Here is a 19,839-nt window from a genome sequence, read left to right as displayed (position 1 = left end):
ACAAATTGGACCGCACAGGTATATAAGAGGCACTTACTTTGGCTGTAACCATCATCCCCTGCTCAGTTTTCCTCCTCTACAGCCTCTCACATCCGCGCTTTTGCTTTCAGCCCTCGATCCCCGGAAATGGATGTAAGCCGTTTGTGTCCCCTACTCTGATGATTGACTAATGATGTGGCACTATGCGGACCTCTAGTGCAACGGCCGCAGGCTTCCTCGACACCGGGTTCAACGACATTGAGGCGAGATGCGGGTGGGAGGCAGACAGCGGCTGAGGGTGTATGTGTGAGTAGAGCCCCCCCACTCTGAGGATGGACTAACACTGCGAACCTCTAGCGGACCGACTGCAGGCGGCCTCGACACCGGTGTATGCGTGAGCAGAACCCTCCCCCATTCTGATAATGAACTAACTCTGCGCATTTCCAGCGCAACAACCACAGGCGGCGGCGTCAACACCAGGTTGATTGAGGCGAGGCGTAGAGCCCTCCCCTACTCTGATGATGGACTAACGACGTGGCACTGTGTGACCTCTAGTGTAGCGACAATAAGCGGCCTCAACACCGGCGTCCTCAAAATTGAGGCCAGGCGCATGTTTGAGGCCGACGGTGTATGCGTGAGTAGAATCCTCCCCCACTCTGATGATGAACTAACACTGCGGATCTCTAGCGCAACGGCCACAGGCGGCGGCGTCGACACCGGGTTGAACAACATCAAGGCGAGGCGAGTGGATAGAGGTGGACAGTGTGTATGTGAGTAGAGCCCATGTGTTGTGCACCTTGTTGACAAATAAAACAGGTTGGCCTACTTCCTGCCGCGGGCGTTGTAGTGCATAGCCGGACTATGTGCAGATTGGGTTGAACGACATTGAGGCATGTGGATAGAGCCCACAAGTCATAATGAAAACCGGACTATGTGCAGACCGGGTCGAAGAACATTGAGGGGTGGCGGGCAGAGGCAGACTGGCGATGGGGTTGGCTACTGCGCACAGTTTTGGCTGCGTCGAGGTATTCCAGATATTGCGTGCGCAAGGCCGGTGCTGCTGTAATTGTGATATGCTGATTAAGCAATGGAAGGGAGACATACAATGTGCGAAAGGTGAAGAACGGCAGACTCGTATTTGCCGCGCTCTGCGCTCCTCTTGCCATTTGCGCAGGGTGGGCTCTTTGTCCCGCGGAGAGGAGGAGTTGTGTAGCATTCAAGTAGTGATGAAGCGGAACAGTCACGTGTAACTAACCGGTCGCGTCGCTCGGGTTGCGTTGTGGGCCCGGCACCTCTTTTACTTCGAGAAGCCAATCTGTAGAAGGGTTGTGCCTCCTTTAAGTTACGCTTCGTTGGAATTGGGAACATGACCATACCCACCATCGCTTCTTATGCCTTCGACTCGAACACCGCGACGGGCCGCCGGAGGAACTTTTTTTTATGAATTAGAGGGTAAGAGGTTGCGCGTTGATGAAGATGTTTTAAAGGTCAAAAGGTAAGAATCTGTGGACCGTCTGGATTGGCACAGGAAACAGGTTACGCAATACAGATGCAAACATAATTGGGATATTAATACGCTGTATGAAGACGCGAGAAACGCTATGTTGAGCGGAAAGGCATTCAAGGTGGCAGGTAGACCGAGCAAGGGCACGAAACGAACACCCTATTTCACTTTTATTTTTCTATATTCTTTCGATTTCTATGCAGCAACCATACCCTTTTACTTTTATTCTCTTTATATTGTTTTGATTTCTATGCATTGCACAAAAAATCGAGTCCTGAGACTTGTAGCCTTTTGCATATATTTCTCTCTCTCCTTCGTTCCAATGACTCTGGCTGCGATGACATTGGTAAAAAGACCATTGTTCAAATTTATTTGGTTTGCTTGGGAGCTTTGTACCATTTCCCGAGTTCTCGTCAAATAAAAAGTGAAAGATTGGTCTACGTCACCGTGATGTAATTTTGTTTCTTCGCCTAGTTATGCTACTGTACTGCGCACAGTTTTGGCTGCGTCGAGGTGTTCCAGATTGCGTGCGCGAGGTCGCGTTGATACGCGCACATTCATGCCGGTGCTGCCGTAATTGTGATAAGCTGACTAAGCAATGGAAACGCAGTCTCCTATGCTTTGTTTGTAATCTATTTATTATCGTGCAACAAGAAAGCTAAGACGCACGCGTGAGCGTTCCTCACCTTTCTACACTAGGGTGTCTACTATGTACTAAGTATCGGGGTTTGTCTATCTAGAGCAGTCTCCTATGCGAAACCACTGTGGAGTTCACTATGAACGTCCTTACGGATATACTACTGCGATCTTTTCACAGGAACATGGTGCCCATATGCTCATTCTCACCTGACTGTAACCGCCTGGAGAAATAGAGCTGCGCGACCTTGTCTGGACGCCATATAACTGAACCCTCCGAAAAGTCCTCAGCACCCTTCAATTTGAACCATCAACAAGCTCCAAAATGAAGCCTAATCGCCAGGAGAAAGAGCAGAGCGAATACAGGCTGCCTACAAATGTCAAGCCGACGCACTATGATCTCACATTCAAAACTGACTTGAAGAAGGCTACGTTCGAGGGCGTTGTCATAATCGCGTACGGAGACTCAGACTCTCGGGTGTCTTTTGTTATAATTTGACCGAGTCTCTTGCTAGCCTTGAAGTTAAGAAGGATACGTCGACAATCACGCTCAATGTATCGCGTCTAGAGCTAACAAATGCGTGCGTTTTCAGTCTTATGTTCGAACCCTTGCATCAGCAATAATAATGGTATTAGCACCATATTGTCTGAAGAGGGGGAGAAACCTGTAGCCGTGGTGCAGACAGACGAGGCGCAAGAGCGCGTCACATACAAACTGGATGAGAAGCTTCCGTCTGGTTCTCAAACAAAACTGAAGATATACTTCTCTGGGAAGCTAGGAGGAAACATGATGGGCTACCTTCGCGGCTCTTGGGAATATGAAGGAAGAACTGAGTACTATGCACTCACGCAGTTTCAGGTATGTGCATCATGCGCTGGATACGCTATCTCATTCTGAAAACTTTTTGATAGCCCACCGCAGCTAGGAGCGCTTTTCCGTGCTGGGACGAACCTCTCCTAAAAGCGACGTTTACTATCACCATGATATCGCGTGCTGATACCGTAAGCTTGAGCAACATGCCTGCTCTATCAGAACAGCCAATTCTCGAGGGACTCGACGCCGAGACATGGAAAATCACAAAATTTGATACTACCCCTCCAATGTCGACATACATCGTGGCGCTGGCGAACGGTCCATTCAAGTTTTTGGAAAAGTCGGTCGTCATGCCGCTCAGCCGCAAGACCATCCCTCTCCGGATTTACAGTAAGTTGATCTCTTGATTCACCTATGATACAATTTTCACGTTTTGGTAGCTTCTCCCGCTAAAGTCAGTCAAGCCGAATTCGTCTTAGGTGTTACTGCGTCTGTTCTTCCCCTGTACGAAAGAATACTCGGTGTCGAGTACCCGCTTCCTAAACTTGATACAGTTGCAGTATGTGTATTACGACCGACCGACGCAACCTTTTTGACCTGTTTTTTTTTTTTGGCAAATGACAGGGAAACATCGTAGACGGTGCCATGGAGAACTGGGGTTTAATTATCGGCCGCTCTGCTGCCTTCTTACTTGACACTGACAACGCAGACCTGCTCGCCAAGAAGCGGGTGGCGTCTACGCAAAGCCATGAAATAGCACATCTTTGGTGAGTTACCAATTTTGCACGATCATATTTTTACCTTACAACAATCTGCTCAAGGTTTGGCGATATCACCACTATGGAATGGTGGAATTATCTCTATCTCAATGAGGGTATGCTCACCCCTCCCCGAATAATCGATCGTTTTCTTGTTTTCACCCGCAATGGCGCTTTGATCCGGGTATGTAATTGTGAAAATGACGCTCGCTTAAGGTATTTTCTGGGGAGTTTGAACTCGGCAACGTGTTTAATTGGTGAGATCTAATTATAAACTTCAAAAACAGCGTAGGTACACACCCCCTACCCTCTCGTTTCTCTCTGTACCAGCAGAGGTTACCCCCGCCCGAAGGCCAGACGGGGGTAACCTCTGCGTGAAATGAAATCCAGACGGACAGCAGGTAGCTCTAATCAGGATGGTAAGTACAAGTCTGGCGGGTCCGATAATGGACGGTTACCTTGAGTGTGATTTTCGCGGATTTGTTGCTGCACTGAAAATATGCACTTTGTAGCGAGTAAATAACAGTCAGCATTCAATTCAATCATGAGAAAACGAAAGGCTCACCGGATGTTGATACATTGCCAAAGTACAAGTATGCCAGCTTGTTGCATCACAATTCACATTGAACTCCTCAAACACCTTGGGCTGGATTGCGGGGAGTCGATACATTGTGTCAAAGTGGGTCAGAGTCGGGATGCAGCTCGCGGGAACGCGATACGTTGTGTTGCGACATGATAAGGTGCGTCGTTACTCGTCTCGTCAAGCAGAGGTTGCGGGGTGTTGATGAATTTGCAAGATGCCAATGTAGCTCGCGGGAACGCGATACATTGTGTTGTGATATGGCAAGGTGCATCGTTACTCGTTTCGTGATGCAGAGGTTGCGGGGTGTTTATGAATTTGCAGCGTAGCTCGCGGGAACGCGATATATTGCGTCGGGGCAGTCAGGAGTTCTACAAGCAAGGTCAGGACATCTCAATAAATATGGACTTACAGGGACTACGCATGACATGGCAGAGGTTGTGTTGAACACAACACGTAGCTTGCGGGAACACGATACGTCGTGTCAGGGCCTAAACAAGGTCAGGACAGCACAAAACATTCAAATTAAGACGACATACAGTGCATTCTCCTGGTTGGGACCACCGGACGTCCATACGTTGACACTGATGCGCATCTCACGGGAACGCGATATGTCGTGTCGGGGCATTCGAGATTCTTCAGAGGTTATTTTAGAGGAGTTGAGCGCAGGGCTACTTGTGTCAGAGGTCGCGGGGACACGATACATGGTGTCAGGGTATTTGAAGGGCTACAAAAAATGTCAGAACGTATGTAGAGTGGTCAATAAACTTGTATTACCCATAAAAGTCAAGGGGATTGTATTCCAGAGGTCGCGGGGCGTCGATACATAGTGTCCAAGGTGTCTGGACAAGATGCAGATTGCGGGAACGTCATGCATGGTGTCAGGGCCTGCAAAAGAAGTCAGTACGTACACATAGCAACTAACGAACGTGAGCTTACCCGCCAGAGTGAATGCTTCATGTTAAAAAACTCGACAGTGATGCGCATCTCACGGGAACGCGATGCGTCGTGTCGAGGCATTCGGGGTTCTTCAGAAGGTATCTAGTCGAGTTGAGCGTAAGGCTACTTGTGCCAGAGGTCGCAGGGAGGCGATATATGGTGTCGGGGCATTTGTAGGTCTACAAAAAAAAAGGTCAGAAAATATATAGAGCGGTAAATAAACTTGTATTACCCACAAAGGTCATGGGGGTTGTCTTCCAGAGGTCTCGGGGCGTCGATACAGTGTCCAAGATGTCTGGACACAATATTGTTCGTGGGAACACGGTATCGGGGCCTGTAAAGGAGGTCAGAACGTACACAGAGCGACTAATGAATGTAAACTTACCCCAACAGAATGAATCCTGCCTCAGCTCCCCAATAGCATTTGCCGGACGTCAGAATATCGAGTTTGAATCTGCAGTGTGCATAGTGAGTAGAGAGCCATTAAAAGGAGAGGGGAACTTACTCATGATGGTGGAGAAGAGCAAAAAAGTAGAAGCAACCGTGCGCATCAAAGTGTCGTGTTTGGCACCGCAGCCAAACACAGCACAGGGGTTCGAAAAAACGGACTGGCATACCGCCAGCATGACCACAAGTTGCACCCCACTCAAGGTGAGCCTCTTTATACTTTCAACGTATCCAAGGCTTTGCTGGCAATTACAGCACTTTGTTTTCTAGACTCATCAATTCGACTAGTAGTCCTCGCTTTGGCAAAATTGCAAGGGTACAAATGCCATAATCAGGAGCTCTTTAGGAGTTGAAAACATTTACTCACGTATTTTCATTCAATGGCAGTTTTAAAACTACTTGTATTACATTCTAATCGACACCCTCAACTTTCTCTCGACATCCACACATCATCTGCACTCAACATGTCCATTACCCATTCAAGTACGTCCATTTGAGTAACATACGTTTGCACATTTATTTTCCAAGATATTGTGCTACTCGCCTCAACTGTTCAACACAGCAGGAATGTGTACCAACCGCTGCACACTTCAATTCAACCTCCTAAGCACAGGGGTTCGCTATGGAACACAGTGTCGCGCGGGCAAAAACAATCCAAAAATAATCGCAACACACCTGAATCGACGCGACGCGTCTCGAGGCACAAACCCAAAATCCCCGCTTCTAGTGCCCGAATATCAAGATTGACGATCTACGATTTGCGATTCAGCAATGACGACATGCTTACTGCGTGCTGTAAGTTGCATAAACGCGCTGCTTTGCTGAACCTCGTCCGCTTTGGGTATAGTCGGAAAACTGTATCGCGCCCGATTTCAGATTTGCGTGAGCCTAATTTTACACTGCAGAAGAATTAGACTGACTTTCAGGGGGATGGTGAATGATGTAGCTGTGTTCAAAGCCGTTGAAATGTTTGTTCTGTGCGGAGGAAGATTGACGGTAATTGTGTAAGCGGACTAGTATGTTTTCCTAATTAACCTGGCAATGGCAGAGAACTTGCACGGCAACTGAACAAAGAATTCTATTACTCGATCGCGAAATTGGCAAGTTACCGTCACCTGAGGATCATAAATATCGAGTTGTTCTACCACCCGTGGACTTCTAGGGGTATGGATGCTGTAGCCACGGCATAAACATGACGAGGTTCGAATACAGCCTTCAATCCGGTTCTATGACGTTGCACCCTCATTGTGAGCATTCAGCCCTCTGATTTCTGTACTTCTGAGCGTTAGGCGTCAGGCTGAAAATCCATCACTATAAAGCATCCACAAGCGGAAGTACGACTGAAACACATCACAAAATTCACTAGGTCGACGCTCTCCTCATCCCCTGAATACTCACTCCATCTATTCCAATCGCCTTGGTTTTATCTGGACCCATTTCGGATCTAGTCTGAGATTAATCGGCTAATATATAGCGAAAATATCGAGTCCTCTAGTGGGCAGAATCCGGTCGGAAGATGCATTCAAAATGTGCGTTATTCGACGTGGCAACGTTTCCGGGCCAATTTGATGAGATGGTAATGTGTGGATGGTTGAAGTTGTCAGGAGCTCGATACATTTGTGACAGCTCATCTGTTGTATGTTTTCCTCGTTTCTGTAACATTACGAGCGCTGTACGATATTAGAGCCACTTTATACACTGTAGGGTGCTATAATACTACCTGTAATTGAAATTTTTGAAAGTAGAAACATTCTAATGTTGCAAAACACTTTTAAGCGCTCGTGAACACTTTCAACCATCGACCTCAATTGCAACATTTATTCACAAACCAAGACTAAGCTACACATCCTACCCCCTGAGTGGAGTATATTACTCTACAGCGAGCTACTCCTATCATCAAACATGGAGAAACGGCGACGAGAATCTCGTCAACATTGCAGATAACGTATGTTGACATCCTCCTCCTCCCCCAATTCTCCATTCACACTGAATTCCAACGTCTTTTTTCATTCCGAGGCTTCTCTCGGAGTGTTCCGTGACTACTCGGCTCGGGTTATGGGCCGGAAGATGTCTAGAAGCTTTGGTAAATACATTGTAACAGCATGGTATTTGAGGTGGAAACATACGTTATGTACAGTTCCCCGTTGATTATGTGGTTTTCCGGCGTTTCAAGGCTATGGTAAAGGTTATAGGGGATACCTGAGTGTTATTCAGATGTACCTGTGCATTAATAATGGTTTGTGAGTGAACTTTTCCATCGAGTATTTCAAATTTTCATGCCAACGCACTGGGGTTGTAAAATGTGCATTCTGCAATTCTATGTGATTTCACGACAATCAAGGAACTCTTAGGACATGAAATGCGCTGTAGTGCACTCAGAAAGCGTCTAGTACTGCGAAGGTATGTGCTGATTCAAGGTACAAACGAACAAACGCGTTAGACGCCCGTATTCATTCTGTAAAGTAATCTTATCACACACGCAATTAACACGATTTCAAACACATATTTCATGCACAGAATACTTGCCCCATATAGTTCCAGACCTACCCAGTTGATAATCTCAGTAGAAACTCGTCAACATCTCAGATAACGTATGTCGACATCCTCCTCCTCCCCAAATTCACCGTTCCAGCTCAATTCCAATGTTCTGTTTCGTCCCGGGGCTTCTCTCGGAGTATTCCGTGACTACTCGGCTCGGGTTGTGAACCGGAAGATGTCTAGAAGCTTTGGTAAATACATTGTAACAGCATGGTATTTGAGGTGGAAACATATGTTATGTACAGTTCCCCATCGATTATGTGGTTTTCCGGCGTTTGAAAGCTATGGTGAGGGTTATAGGGGGTACCTAGGTATCATTCAGATGTACCTGCGCAGATTTTGTGTCCTACAAGTGAGTATTCTGGTGCAACATTTCGTATTTTCAAGCCAACGCACTGGGCAGTGTAACATATGGAACCCACTCGTCTGAGCGAGTTGACAAGAGTTATAGCATTTTTAATGCTTACTATACACTCTAATACGTAGGAAAGTGAGTGCAATAGTGTGATTTGACGTGCAGACAAAGGTGCAAACGACTCAAAATGTTAGACGCCCACACTCATTCTGTAAAGTAATCCAATCACACACACAAGTAACTCGATTTCAAACACATAAATAATGTACAGAATACTCACCCCAGCTCACGTTTGTATGATCGCAGGCCTACCCATGTCAAATCTCAATAGGAACTCGTCAACATCTCGGATAACGTATGTCCACTTCCTCCTCCTCCCCCAATTCGCCGTTCCAGCTCATTTCCAACGTTCTGTTTCGTCCCGGGGCTTCTCCCGTACTGACCCGTATCTACTCGGCTCGGCTAACACGCCGTAATCTGTCTAGAAGACTCGTCAAATTGCATGCAACGATACGATTTTTCGAGGCGGATACATACGTGGCAGACGATTCTGCGTCGATTTCGCGTTTTCCGGGTGTTTGAGGCTGTAGAGTACGTTACCTAGGATGTTCTGGTGTGGTCCAATATCCGGTGGATCGTACTTTGCGCAAATTTCTTGACGTTATCGAGTGAGTTTGTCGATTTTGAAAGCGTCAATATTCGCGAATTAAGCTGTAACAACACGCATTTCAAGTGTTGCACAACCCCTGAGCGGTATAGTAGACTCTATTCATCAATTTTGTGAGCATATTGGTGCGCTTGAAGACTTTACAAGATAAAATTTTACATGAGAAAGCATTAAGCGCTTGGAAAAAGATCTCCTCATAACATCTAAAAAACGAATTAAACAGGAGGAACATACCACATGGACGTGCATGAGGACGTACCCCTCACACGCTCCAAGAGAATACTCAAGCCACACACCCAACGGATTGAACGAAATCGAAGTGATTGACTGGCCATCCTCCTCTCCCTGATCTCCGTTCCAACGCATCGCAACCAATTGCTTTCAAATTTGTCTCCAATTCGCGCTAGCATTGGAAGCCTCGGCTAATAGTAACGTGAGCCTCACTAACAAGAACGCCGTTCTCGTTGTCGAAATTTGGAGAACAAGATTGCGGAGGCGCTAGGATGCACGGATTTGAACAGAATACGTACTGGTTCCCGAGTGAGGTAGTTTTAGGCCGAAATGATATTGGCAATCAATGTCGACAAGGTGTGTTCTGTCCGAATGCCATCTGCGTCGTGTAATATGACTGCCGTCTGCGCTGAGTAGTCTGAATGCCGTCTGCGTCGAGTATTCAGCCAATTAGGTTCAATGTACTGGTCATATAGAGAGTTTACGGACAATAGAATGATTGAAAGCAAGTAGAATTTGACAGTGCATACCGAGAACACTCGTGGATGCGCAGACGCACACTGGAACAGCAGATCTGAACGGGAGAGAACACCTAATCGCGACATAAAGGGGGGATCTAACGAGAAAAAATGATTCTATTGTGGTACTACGTAACACAAATTGGACCGCACAGGTATATAAGAGGCACTTACTTTGGCTGTAACCATCATCCCCTGCTCAGTTTTCCTCCTCTACAGCCTCTCACATCCGCGCTTTTGCTTTCAGCCCTCGATCCCCGGAAATGGATGTAAGCCGTTTGTGTCCCCTACTCTGATGATTGACTAATGATGTGGCACTATGCGGACCTCTAGTGCAACGGCCGCAGGCTTCCTCGACACCGGGTTCAACGACATTGAGGCGAGATGCGGGTGGGAGGCAGACAGCGGCTGAGGGTGTATGTGTGAGTAGAGCCCCCCCACTCTGAGGATGGACTAACACTGCGAACCTCTAGCGGACCGACTGCAGGCGGCCTCGACACCGGTGTATGCGTGAGCAGAACCCTCCCCCATTCTGATAATGAACTAACTCTGCGCATTTCCAGCGCAACAACCACAGGCGGCGGCGTCAACACCAGGTTGATTGAGGCGAGGCGTAGAGCCCTCCCCTACTCTGATGATGGACTAACGACGTGGCACTGTGTGACCTCTAGTGTAGCGACAATAAGCGGCCTCAACACCGGCGTCCTCAAAATTGAGGCCAGGCGCATGTTTGAGGCCGACGGTGTATGCGTGAGTAGAATCCTCCCCCACTCTGATGATGAACTAACACTGCGGATCTCTAGCGCAACGGCCACAGGCGGCGGCGTCGACACCGGGTTGAACAACATCAAGGCGAGGCGAGTGGATAGAGGTGGACAGTGTGTATGTGAGTAGAGCCCATGTGTTGTGCACCTTGTTGACAAATAAAACAGGTTGGCCTACTTCCTGCCGCGGGCGTTGTAGTGCATAGCCGGACTATGTGCAGATTGGGTTGAACGACATTGAGGCATGTGGATAGAGCCCACAAGTCATAATGAAAACCGGACTATGTGCAGACCGGGTCGAAGAACATTGAGGGGTGGCGGGCAGAGGCAGACTGGCGATGGGGTTGGCTACTGCGCACAGTTTTGGCTGCGTCGAGGTATTCCAGATATTGCGTGCGCAAGGCCGGTGCTGCTGTAATTGTGATATGCTGATTAAGCAATGGAAGGGAGACATACAATGTGCGAAAGGTGAAGAACGGCAGACTCGTATTTGCCGCGCTCTGCGCTCCTCTTGCCATTTGCGCAGGGTGGGCTCTTTGTCCCGCGGAGAGGAGGAGTTGTGTAGCATTCAAGTAGTGATGAAGCGGAACAGTCACGTGTAACTAACCGGTCGCGTCGCTCGGGTTGCGTTGTGGGCCCGGCACCTCTTTTACTTCGAGAAGCCAATCTGTAGAAGGGTTGTGCCTCCTTTAAGTTACGCTTCGTTGGAATTGGGAACATGACCATACCCACCATCGCTTCTTATGCCTTCGACTCGAACACCGCGACGGGCCGCCGGAGGAACTTTTTTTTATGAATTAGAGGGTAAGAGGTTGCGCGTTGATGAAGATGTTTTAAAGGTCAAAAGGTAAGAATCTGTGGACCGTCTGGATTGGCACAGGAAACAGGTTACGCAATACAGATGCAAACATAATTGGGATATTAATACGCTGTATGAAGACGCGAGAAACGCTATGTTGAGCGGAAAGGCATTCAAGGTGGCAGGTAGACCGAGCAAGGGCACGAAACGAACACCCTATTTCACTTTTATTTTTCTATATTCTTTCGATTTCTATGCAGCAACCATACCCTTTTACTTTTATTCTCTTTATATTGTTTTGATTTCTATGCATTGCACAAAAAATCGAGTCCTGAGACTTGTAGCCTTTTGCATATATTTCTCTCTCTCCTTCGTTCCAATGACTCTGGCTGCGATGACATTGGTAAAAAGACCATTGTTCAAATTTATTTGGTTTGCTTGGGAGCTTTGTACCATTTCCCGAGTTCTCGTCAAATAAAAAGTGAAAGATTGGTCTACGTCACCGTGATGTAATTTTGTTTCTTCGCCTAGTTATGCTACTGTACTGCGCACAGTTTTGGCTGCGTCGAGGTGTTCCAGATTGCGTGCGCGAGGTCGCGTTGATACGCGCACATTCATGCCGGTGCTGCCGTAATTGTGATAAGCTGACTAAGCAATGGAAACGCAGTCTCCTATGCTTTGTTTGTAATCTATTTATTATCGTGCAACAAGAAAGCTAAGACGCACGCGTGAGCGTTCCTCACCTTTCTACACTAGGGTGTCTACTATGTACTAAGTATCGGGGTTTGTCTATCTAGAGCAGTCTCCTATGCGAAACCACTGTGGAGTTCACTATGAACGTCCTTACGGATATACTACTGCGATCTTTTCACAGGAACATGGTGCCCATATGCTCATTCTCACCTGACTGTAACCGCCTGGAGAAATAGAGCTGCGCGACCTTGTCTGGACGCCATATAACTGAACCCTCCGAAAAGTCCTCAGCACCCTTCAATTTGAACCATCAACAAGCTCCAAAATGAAGCCTAATCGCCAGGAGAAAGAGCAGAGCGAATACAGGCTGCCTACAAATGTCAAGCCGACGCACTATGATCTCACATTCAAAACTGACTTGAAGAAGGCTACGTTCGAGGGCGTTGTCATAATCGCGTACGGAGACTCAGACTCTCGGGTGTCTTTTGTTATAATTTGACCGAGTCTCTTGCTAGCCTTGAAGTTAAGAAGGATACGTCGACAATCACGCTCAATGTATCGCGTCTAGAGCTAACAAATGCGTGCGTTTTCAGTCTTATGTTCGAACCCTTGCATCAGCAATAATAATGGTATTAGCACCATATTGTCTGAAGAGGGGGAGAAACCTGTAGCCGTGGTGCAGACAGACGAGGCGCAAGAGCGCGTCACATACAAACTGGATGAGAAGCTTCCGTCTGGTTCTCAAACAAAACTGAAGATATACTTCTCTGGGAAGCTAGGAGGAAACATGATGGGCTACCTTCGCGGCTCTTGGGAATATGAAGGAAGAACTGAGTACTATGCACTCACGCAGTTTCAGGTATGTGCATCATGCGCTGGATACGCTATCTCATTCTGAAAACTTTTTGATAGCCCACCGCAGCTAGGAGCGCTTTTCCGTGCTGGGACGAACCTCTCCTAAAAGCGACGTTTACTATCACCATGATATCGCGTGCTGATACCGTAAGCTTGAGCAACATGCCTGCTCTATCAGAACAGCCAATTCTCGAGGGACTCGACGCCGAGACATGGAAAATCACAAAATTTGATACTACCCCTCCAATGTCGACATACATCGTGGCGCTGGCGAACGGTCCATTCAAGTTTTTGGAAAAGTCGGTCGTCATGCCGCTCAGCCGCAAGACCATCCCTCTCCGGATTTACAGTAAGTTGATCTCTTGATTCACCTATGATACAATTTTCACGTTTTGGTAGCTTCTCCCGCTAAAGTCAGTCAAGCCGAATTCGTCTTAGGTGTTACTGCGTCTGTTCTTCCCCTGTACGAAAGAATACTCGGTGTCGAGTACCCGCTTCCTAAACTTGATACAGTTGCAGTATGTGTATTACGACCGACCGACGCAACCTTTTTGACCTGTTTTTTTTTTTTGGCAAATGACAGGGAAACATCGTAGACGGTGCCATGGAGAACTGGGGTTTAATTATCGGCCGCTCTGCTGCCTTCTTACTTGACACTGACAACGCAGACCTGCTCGCCAAGAAGCGGGTGGCGTCTACGCAAAGCCATGAAATAGCACATCTTTGGTGAGTTACCAATTTTGCACGATCATATTTTTACCTTACAACAATCTGCTCAAGGTTTGGCGATATCACCACTATGGAATGGTGGAATTATCTCTATCTCAATGAGGGTATGCTCACCCCTCCCCGAATAATCGATCGTTTTCTTGTTTTCACCCGCAATGGCGCTTTGATCCGGGTATGTAATTGTGAAAATGACGCTCGCTTAAGGTATTTTCTGGGGAGTTTGAACTCGGCAACGTGTTTAATTGGTGAGATCTAATTATAAACTTCAAAAACAGCGTAGGTACACACCCCCTACCCTCTCGTTTCTCTCTGTACCAGCAGAGGTTACCCCCGCCCGAAGGCCAGACGGGGGTAACCTCTGCGTGAAATGAAATCCAGACGGACAGCAGGTAGCTCTAATCAGGATGGTAAGTACAAGTCTGGCGGGTCCGATAATGGACGGTTACCTTGAGTGTGATTTTCGCGGATTTGTTGCTGCACTGAAAATATGCACTTTGTAGCGAGTAAATAACAGTCAGCATTCAATTCAATCATGAGAAAACGAAAGGCTCACCGGATGTTGATACATTGCCAAAGTACAAGTATGCCAGCTTGTTGCATCACAATTCACATTGAACTCCTCAAACACCTTGGGCTGGATTGCGGGGAGTCGATACATTGTGTCAAAGTGGGTCAGAGTCGGGATGCAGCTCGCGGGAACGCGATACGTTGTGTTGCGACATGATAAGGTGCGTCGTTACTCGTCTCGTCAAGCAGAGGTTGCGGGGTGTTGATGAATTTGCAAGATGCCAATGTAGCTCGCGGGAACGCGATACATTGTGTTGTGATATGGCAAGGTGCATCGTTACTCGTTTCGTGATGCAGAGGTTGCGGGGTGTTTATGAATTTGCAGCGTAGATCGCGGGAACACGATATATTGCGTCGGGGCAGTCAGGAGTTCTACAAGCAAGGTCAGGACATCTCAATAAATATGGACTTACAGGGACTACGCATGACATGGCAGAGGTTGTGTTGAACACAACACGTAGCTTGCGGGAACACGATACGTCGTGTCAGGGCCTAAACAAGGTCAGGACAGCACAAAACATTCAAATTAAGACGACATACAGTGCATTCTCCTGGTTGGGACCACCGGACGTCCATACGTTGACACTGATGCGCATCTCACGGGAACGCGATATGTCGTGTCGGGGCATTCGAGATTCTTCAGAGGTTATTTTAGAGGAGTTGAGCGCAGGGCTACTTGTGTCAGAGGTCGCGGGGACACGATACATGGTGTCAGGGTATTTGAAGGGCTACAAAAAATGTCAGAACGTATGTAGAGTGGTCAATAAACTTGTATTACCCATAAAAGTCAAGGGGATTGTATTCCAGAGGTCGCGGGGCGTCGATACATAGTGTCCAAGGTGTCTGGACAAGATGCAGATTGCGGGAACGTCATGCATGGTGTCAGGGCCTGCAAAAGAAGTCAGTACGTACACATAGCAACTAACGAACGTGAGCTTACCCGCCAGAGTGAATGCTTCATGTTAAAAAACTCGACAGTGATGCGCATCTCACGGGAACGCGATGCGTCGTGTCGAGGCATTCGGGGTTCTTCAGAAGGTATCTAGTCGAGTTGAGCGTAAGGCTACTTGTGCCAGAGGTCGCAGGGAGGCGATATATGGTGTCGGGGCATTTGTAGGTCTACAAAAAAAAAGGTCAGAAAATATATAGAGCGGTAAATAAACTTGTATTACCCACAAAGGTCATGGGGGTTGTCTTCCAGAGGTCTCGGGGCGTCGATACAGTGTCCAAGATGTCTGGACACAATATTGTTCGTGGGAACACGGTATCGGGGCCTGTAAAGGAGGTCAGAACGTACACAGAGCGACTAATGAATGTAAACTTACCCCAACAGAATGAATCCTGCCTCAGCTCCCCAATAGCATTTGCCGGACGTCAGAATATCGAGTTTGAATCTGCAGTGTGCATAGTGAGTAGAGAGCCATTAAAAGGAGAGGGGAACTTACTCATGATGGTGGAGAAGAGCAAAAAAGTAGAAGCAACCGTGCACATCAAAGTGTCGTGTTTGGCACCGCAGCCAAACACAGCACAGGGGTTCGAAAAAACGGACTGGCATACCGCCAGCATGACTACAAGTTGCACCCCACTCAAGGTGAGCCTCTTTATACTTTCAACGTATCCAAGGCTTTGCTGGCAATTACAGCACTTTGTTTTCTAGACTCATCAATTTGACTAGTAGTCCTCGCTTTGGCAAAATTGCAAGGGTACAAATGCCATAATCAGGAGCTCTTTAGGAGTTGAAAACATTTACTCACGTATTTTCATTCAATGGCAGTTTTAAAACTACTTGTATTACATTCTAATCGACACCCTCAACTTTCTCTCGACATCCACACATCATCTGCACTCAACATGTCCATTACCCATTCAAGTACGTCCATTTGAGTAACATACGTTTGCACATTTATTTTCCAAGATATTGTGCTACTCGCCTCAACTGTTCAACACAGCAGGAATGTGTACCAACCGCTGCACACTTCAATTCAACCTCCTAAGCACAGGGGTTCGCTATGGAACACAGTGTCGCGCGGGCAAAAACAATCCAAAAATAATCGCAACACACCTGAATCGACGCGACGTGTCTCGAGGCACAAACCCAAAATCCCCGCTTCTAGTGCCCGAATATCAAGATTGACGATCTACGATTTGCGATTCAGCAATGACGACATGCTTACTGCGTGCTGTAAGTTGCATAAACGCGCTGCTTCGCTGAACCTCGTCCGCTTTGGGTATAGTCGGAAAACTGTATCGCGCCCGATTTCAGATTTGCGTGAGCCTAATTTTACACTGCAGAAGAATTAGACTGACTTTCAGGGGGATGGTGAATGATGTAGCTGTGTTCAAAGCCGTTGAAATGTTTGTTCTGTGCGGAGGAAGATTGACGGTAATTGTGTAAGCGGACTAGTATGTTTTCCTAATTAACCTGGCAATGGCAGAGAACTCGCACGGCAACTGAACAAAGAATTCTATTACTCGATCGCGAAATTGGCAAGTTACCGTCACCTGAGGATCATAAATATCGAGTTGTTCTACCACCCGTGGACTTCTAGGGGTATGGATGCTGTAGCCACGGCATAAACATGACGAGGTTCGAATACAGCCTTCAATCCGGTTCTATGACGTTGCACCCTCATTGTGAGCATTCAGCCCTCTGATTTCTGTACTTCTGAGCGTTAGGCGTCAGGCTGAAAATCCATCACTATAAAGCATCCACAAGCGGAAGTACGACTGAAACACATCACAAAATTCACTAGGTCGACGCTCTCCTCATCCCCTGAATACTCACTCCATCTATTCCAATCGCCTTGGTTTTATCTGGACCCATTTCGGATCTAGTCTGAGATTAATCGGCTAATATATAGCGAAAATATCGAGTCCTCTAGTGGGCAGAATCCGGTCGGAAGATGCATTCAAAATGTGCGTTATTCGACGTGGCAACGTTTCCGGGCCAATTTGATGAGATGGTAATGTGTGGATGGTTGAAGTTGTCAGGAGCTCGATACATTTGTGACAGCTCATCTGTTGTATGTTTTCCTCGTTTCTGTAACATTACGAGCGCTGTACGATATTAGAGCCACTTTATACACTGTAGGGTGCTATAATACTACCTGTAATTGAAATTTTTGAAAGTAGAAACATTCTAATGTTGCAAAACACTTTTAAGCGCTCGTGAACACTTTCAACCATCGACCTCAATTGCAACATTTATTCACAAACCAAGACTAAGCTACACATCCTACCCCCTGAGTGGAGTATATTACTCTACAGCGAGCTACTCCTATCATCAAACATGGAGAAACGGCGACGAGAATCTCGTCAACATTGCAGATAACGTATGTTGACATCCTCCTCCTCCCCCAATTCTCCATTCACACTGAATTCCAACGTCTTTTTTCATTCCGAGGCTTCTCTCGGAGTGTTCCGTGACTACTCGGCTCGGGTTATGGGCCGGAAGATGTCTAGAAGCTTTGGTAAATACATTGTAACAGCATGGTATTTGAGGTGGAAACATACGTTATGTACAGTTCCCCGTTGATTATGTGGTTTTCCGGCGTTTCAAGGCTATGGTAAAGGTTATAGGGGATACCTGAGTGTTATTCAGATGTACCTGTGCATTAATAATGGTTTGTGAGTGAACTTTTCCATCGAGTATTTCAAATTTTCATGCCAACGCACTGGGGTTGTAAAATGTGCATTCTGCAATTCTATGTGATTTCACGACAATCAAGGAACTCTTAGGACATGAAATGCGCTGTAGTGCACTCAGAAAGCGTCTAGTACTGCGAAGGTATGTGCTGATTCAAGGTACAAACGAACAAACGCGTTAGACGCCCGTATTCATTCTGTAAAGTAATCTTATCACACACGCAATTAACACGATTTCAAACACATATTTCATGCACAGAATACTTGCCCCATATAGTTCCAGACCTACCCAGTTGATAATCTCAGTAGAAACTCGTCAACATCTCAGATAACGTATGTCGACATCCTCCTCCTCCCCAAATTCACCGTTCCAGCTCAATTCCAATGTTCTGTTTCGTCCCGGGGCTTCTCTCGGAGTATTCCGTGACTACTCGGCTCGGGTTGTGAACCGGAAGATGTCTAGAAGCTTTGGTAAATACATTGTAACAGCATGGTATTTGAGGTGGAAACATATGTTATGTACAGTTCCCCATCGATTATGTGGTTTTCCGGCGTTTGAAAGCTATGGTGAGGGTTATAGGGGGTACCTAGGTATCATTCAGATGTACCTGCGCAGATTTTGTGTCCTACAAGTGAGTATTCTGGTGCAACATTTCGTATTTTCAAGCCAACGCACTGGGCAGTGTAACATATGGAACCCACTCGTCTGAGCGAGTTGACAAGAGTTATAGCATTTTTAATGCTTACTATACACTCTAATACGTAGGAAAGTGAGTGCAATAGTGTGATTTGACGTGCAGACAAAGGTGCAAACGACTCAAAATGTTAGACGCCCACACTCATTCTGTAAAGTAATCCAATCACACACACAAGTAACTCGATTTCAAACACATAAATAATGTACAGAATACTCACCCCAGCTCACGTTTGTATGATCGCAGGCCTACCCATGTCAAATCTCAATAGGAACTCGTCAACATCTCGGATAACGTATGTCCACTTCCTCCTCCTCCCCCAATTCGCCGTTCCAGCTCATTTCCAACGTTCTGTTTCGTCCCGGGGCTTCTCCCGTACTGACCCGTATCTACTCGGCTCGGCTAACACGCCGTAATCTGTCTAGAAGACTCGTCAAATTGCATGCAACGATACGATTTTTCGAGGCGGATACATACGTGGCAGACGATTCTGCGTCGATTTCGCGTTTTCCGGGTGTTTGAGGCTGTAGAGTACGTTACCTAGGATGTTCTGGTGTGGTCCAATATCCGGTGGATCGTACTTTGCGCAAATTTCTTGACGTTATCGAGTGAGTTTGTCGATTTTGAAAGCGTCAATATTCGCGAATTAAGCTGTAACAACACGCATTTCAAGTGTTGCACAACCCCTGAGCGGTATAGTAGACTCTATTCATCAATTTTGTGAGCATATTGGTGCGCTTGAAGACTTTACAAGATAAAATTTTACATGAGAAAGCATTAAGCGCTTGGAAAAAGATCTCCTCATAACATCTAAAAAACGAATTAAACAGGAGGAACATACCACATGGACGTGCATGAGGACGTACCCCTCACACGCTCCAAGAGAATACTCAAGCCACACACCCAACGGATTGAACGAAATCGAAGTGATTGACTGGCCATCCTCCTCTCCCTGATCTCCGTTCCAACGCATCGCAACCAATTGCTTTCAAATTTGTCTCCAATTCGCGCTAGCATTGGAAGCCTCGGCTAATAGTAACGTGAGCCTCACTAACAAGAACGCCGTTCTCGTTGTCGAAATTTGGAGAACAAGATTGCGGAGGCGCTAGGATGCACGGATTTGAAC

General features: G+C 46.9%; 4 protein-coding genes across 4 annotated transcripts; 2 read left to right on the top strand and 2 right to left on the bottom strand.

The window, feature by feature from the left end:
• Nucleotides 1-2,444: 2,444 nt before the first annotated feature.
• Nucleotides 2,445-4,069, top strand: JR316_0009956 (Aminopeptidase 2; the record flags this gene model as incomplete). Its single annotated transcript, XM_047895635.1, has 8 exons — nt 2,445-2,597; nt 2,624-2,700; nt 2,756-2,978; nt 3,032-3,323; nt 3,374-3,492; nt 3,558-3,700; nt 3,755-3,875; nt 4,025-4,069. The coding sequence occupies 8 exons, from the start codon at nt 2,445-2,447 to the stop codon at nt 4,067-4,069; spliced, it is 1,173 nt and encodes a 390-aa protein (XP_047745354.1).
• Nucleotides 4,070-4,581: 512 nt separating this feature from the next.
• Nucleotides 4,582-5,719, bottom strand: JR316_0009955 (uncharacterized protein; the record flags this gene model as incomplete). Its single annotated transcript, XM_047895634.1, has 5 exons — nt 4,582-4,642; nt 4,811-4,998; nt 5,264-5,389; nt 5,447-5,544; nt 5,716-5,719. 5 exons carry the CDS (start codon nt 5,717-5,719, stop codon nt 4,582-4,584), a joined length of 477 nt encoding a protein of 158 aa, XP_047745353.1.
• A 6,828-nt stretch (nt 5,720-12,547) lies between these two features.
• JR316_0009954 (Aminopeptidase 2) lies at nt 12,548-14,172 on the top strand (the record flags this gene model as incomplete). Its single annotated transcript, XM_047895633.1, has 8 exons — nt 12,548-12,700; nt 12,727-12,803; nt 12,859-13,081; nt 13,135-13,426; nt 13,477-13,595; nt 13,661-13,803; nt 13,858-13,978; nt 14,125-14,172. 8 exons carry the CDS (start codon nt 12,548-12,550, stop codon nt 14,170-14,172), a joined length of 1,176 nt encoding a protein of 391 aa, XP_047745352.1.
• Nucleotides 14,173-14,894: 722 nt separating this feature from the next.
• On the bottom strand, nt 14,895-15,822 carry JR316_0009953 (uncharacterized protein; the record flags this gene model as incomplete). Its single annotated transcript, XM_047895632.1, has 4 exons — nt 14,895-15,101; nt 15,367-15,492; nt 15,550-15,647; nt 15,819-15,822. The coding sequence occupies 4 exons, from the start codon at nt 15,820-15,822 to the stop codon at nt 14,895-14,897; spliced, it is 435 nt and encodes a 144-aa protein (XP_047745351.1).
• Nucleotides 15,823-19,839: the final 4,017 nt, after the last annotated feature.

Source organism: Psilocybe cubensis, chromosome 9, assembly GCF_017499595.1.
Source record: "Psilocybe cubensis strain MGC-MH-2018 chromosome 9, whole genome shotgun sequence".
Lineage (NCBI taxonomy): Eukaryota > Fungi > Basidiomycota > Agaricomycetes > Agaricales > Agrocybaceae > Psilocybe > Psilocybe cubensis.
This window is presented reverse-complemented; position numbering and strand designations above follow the sequence as displayed.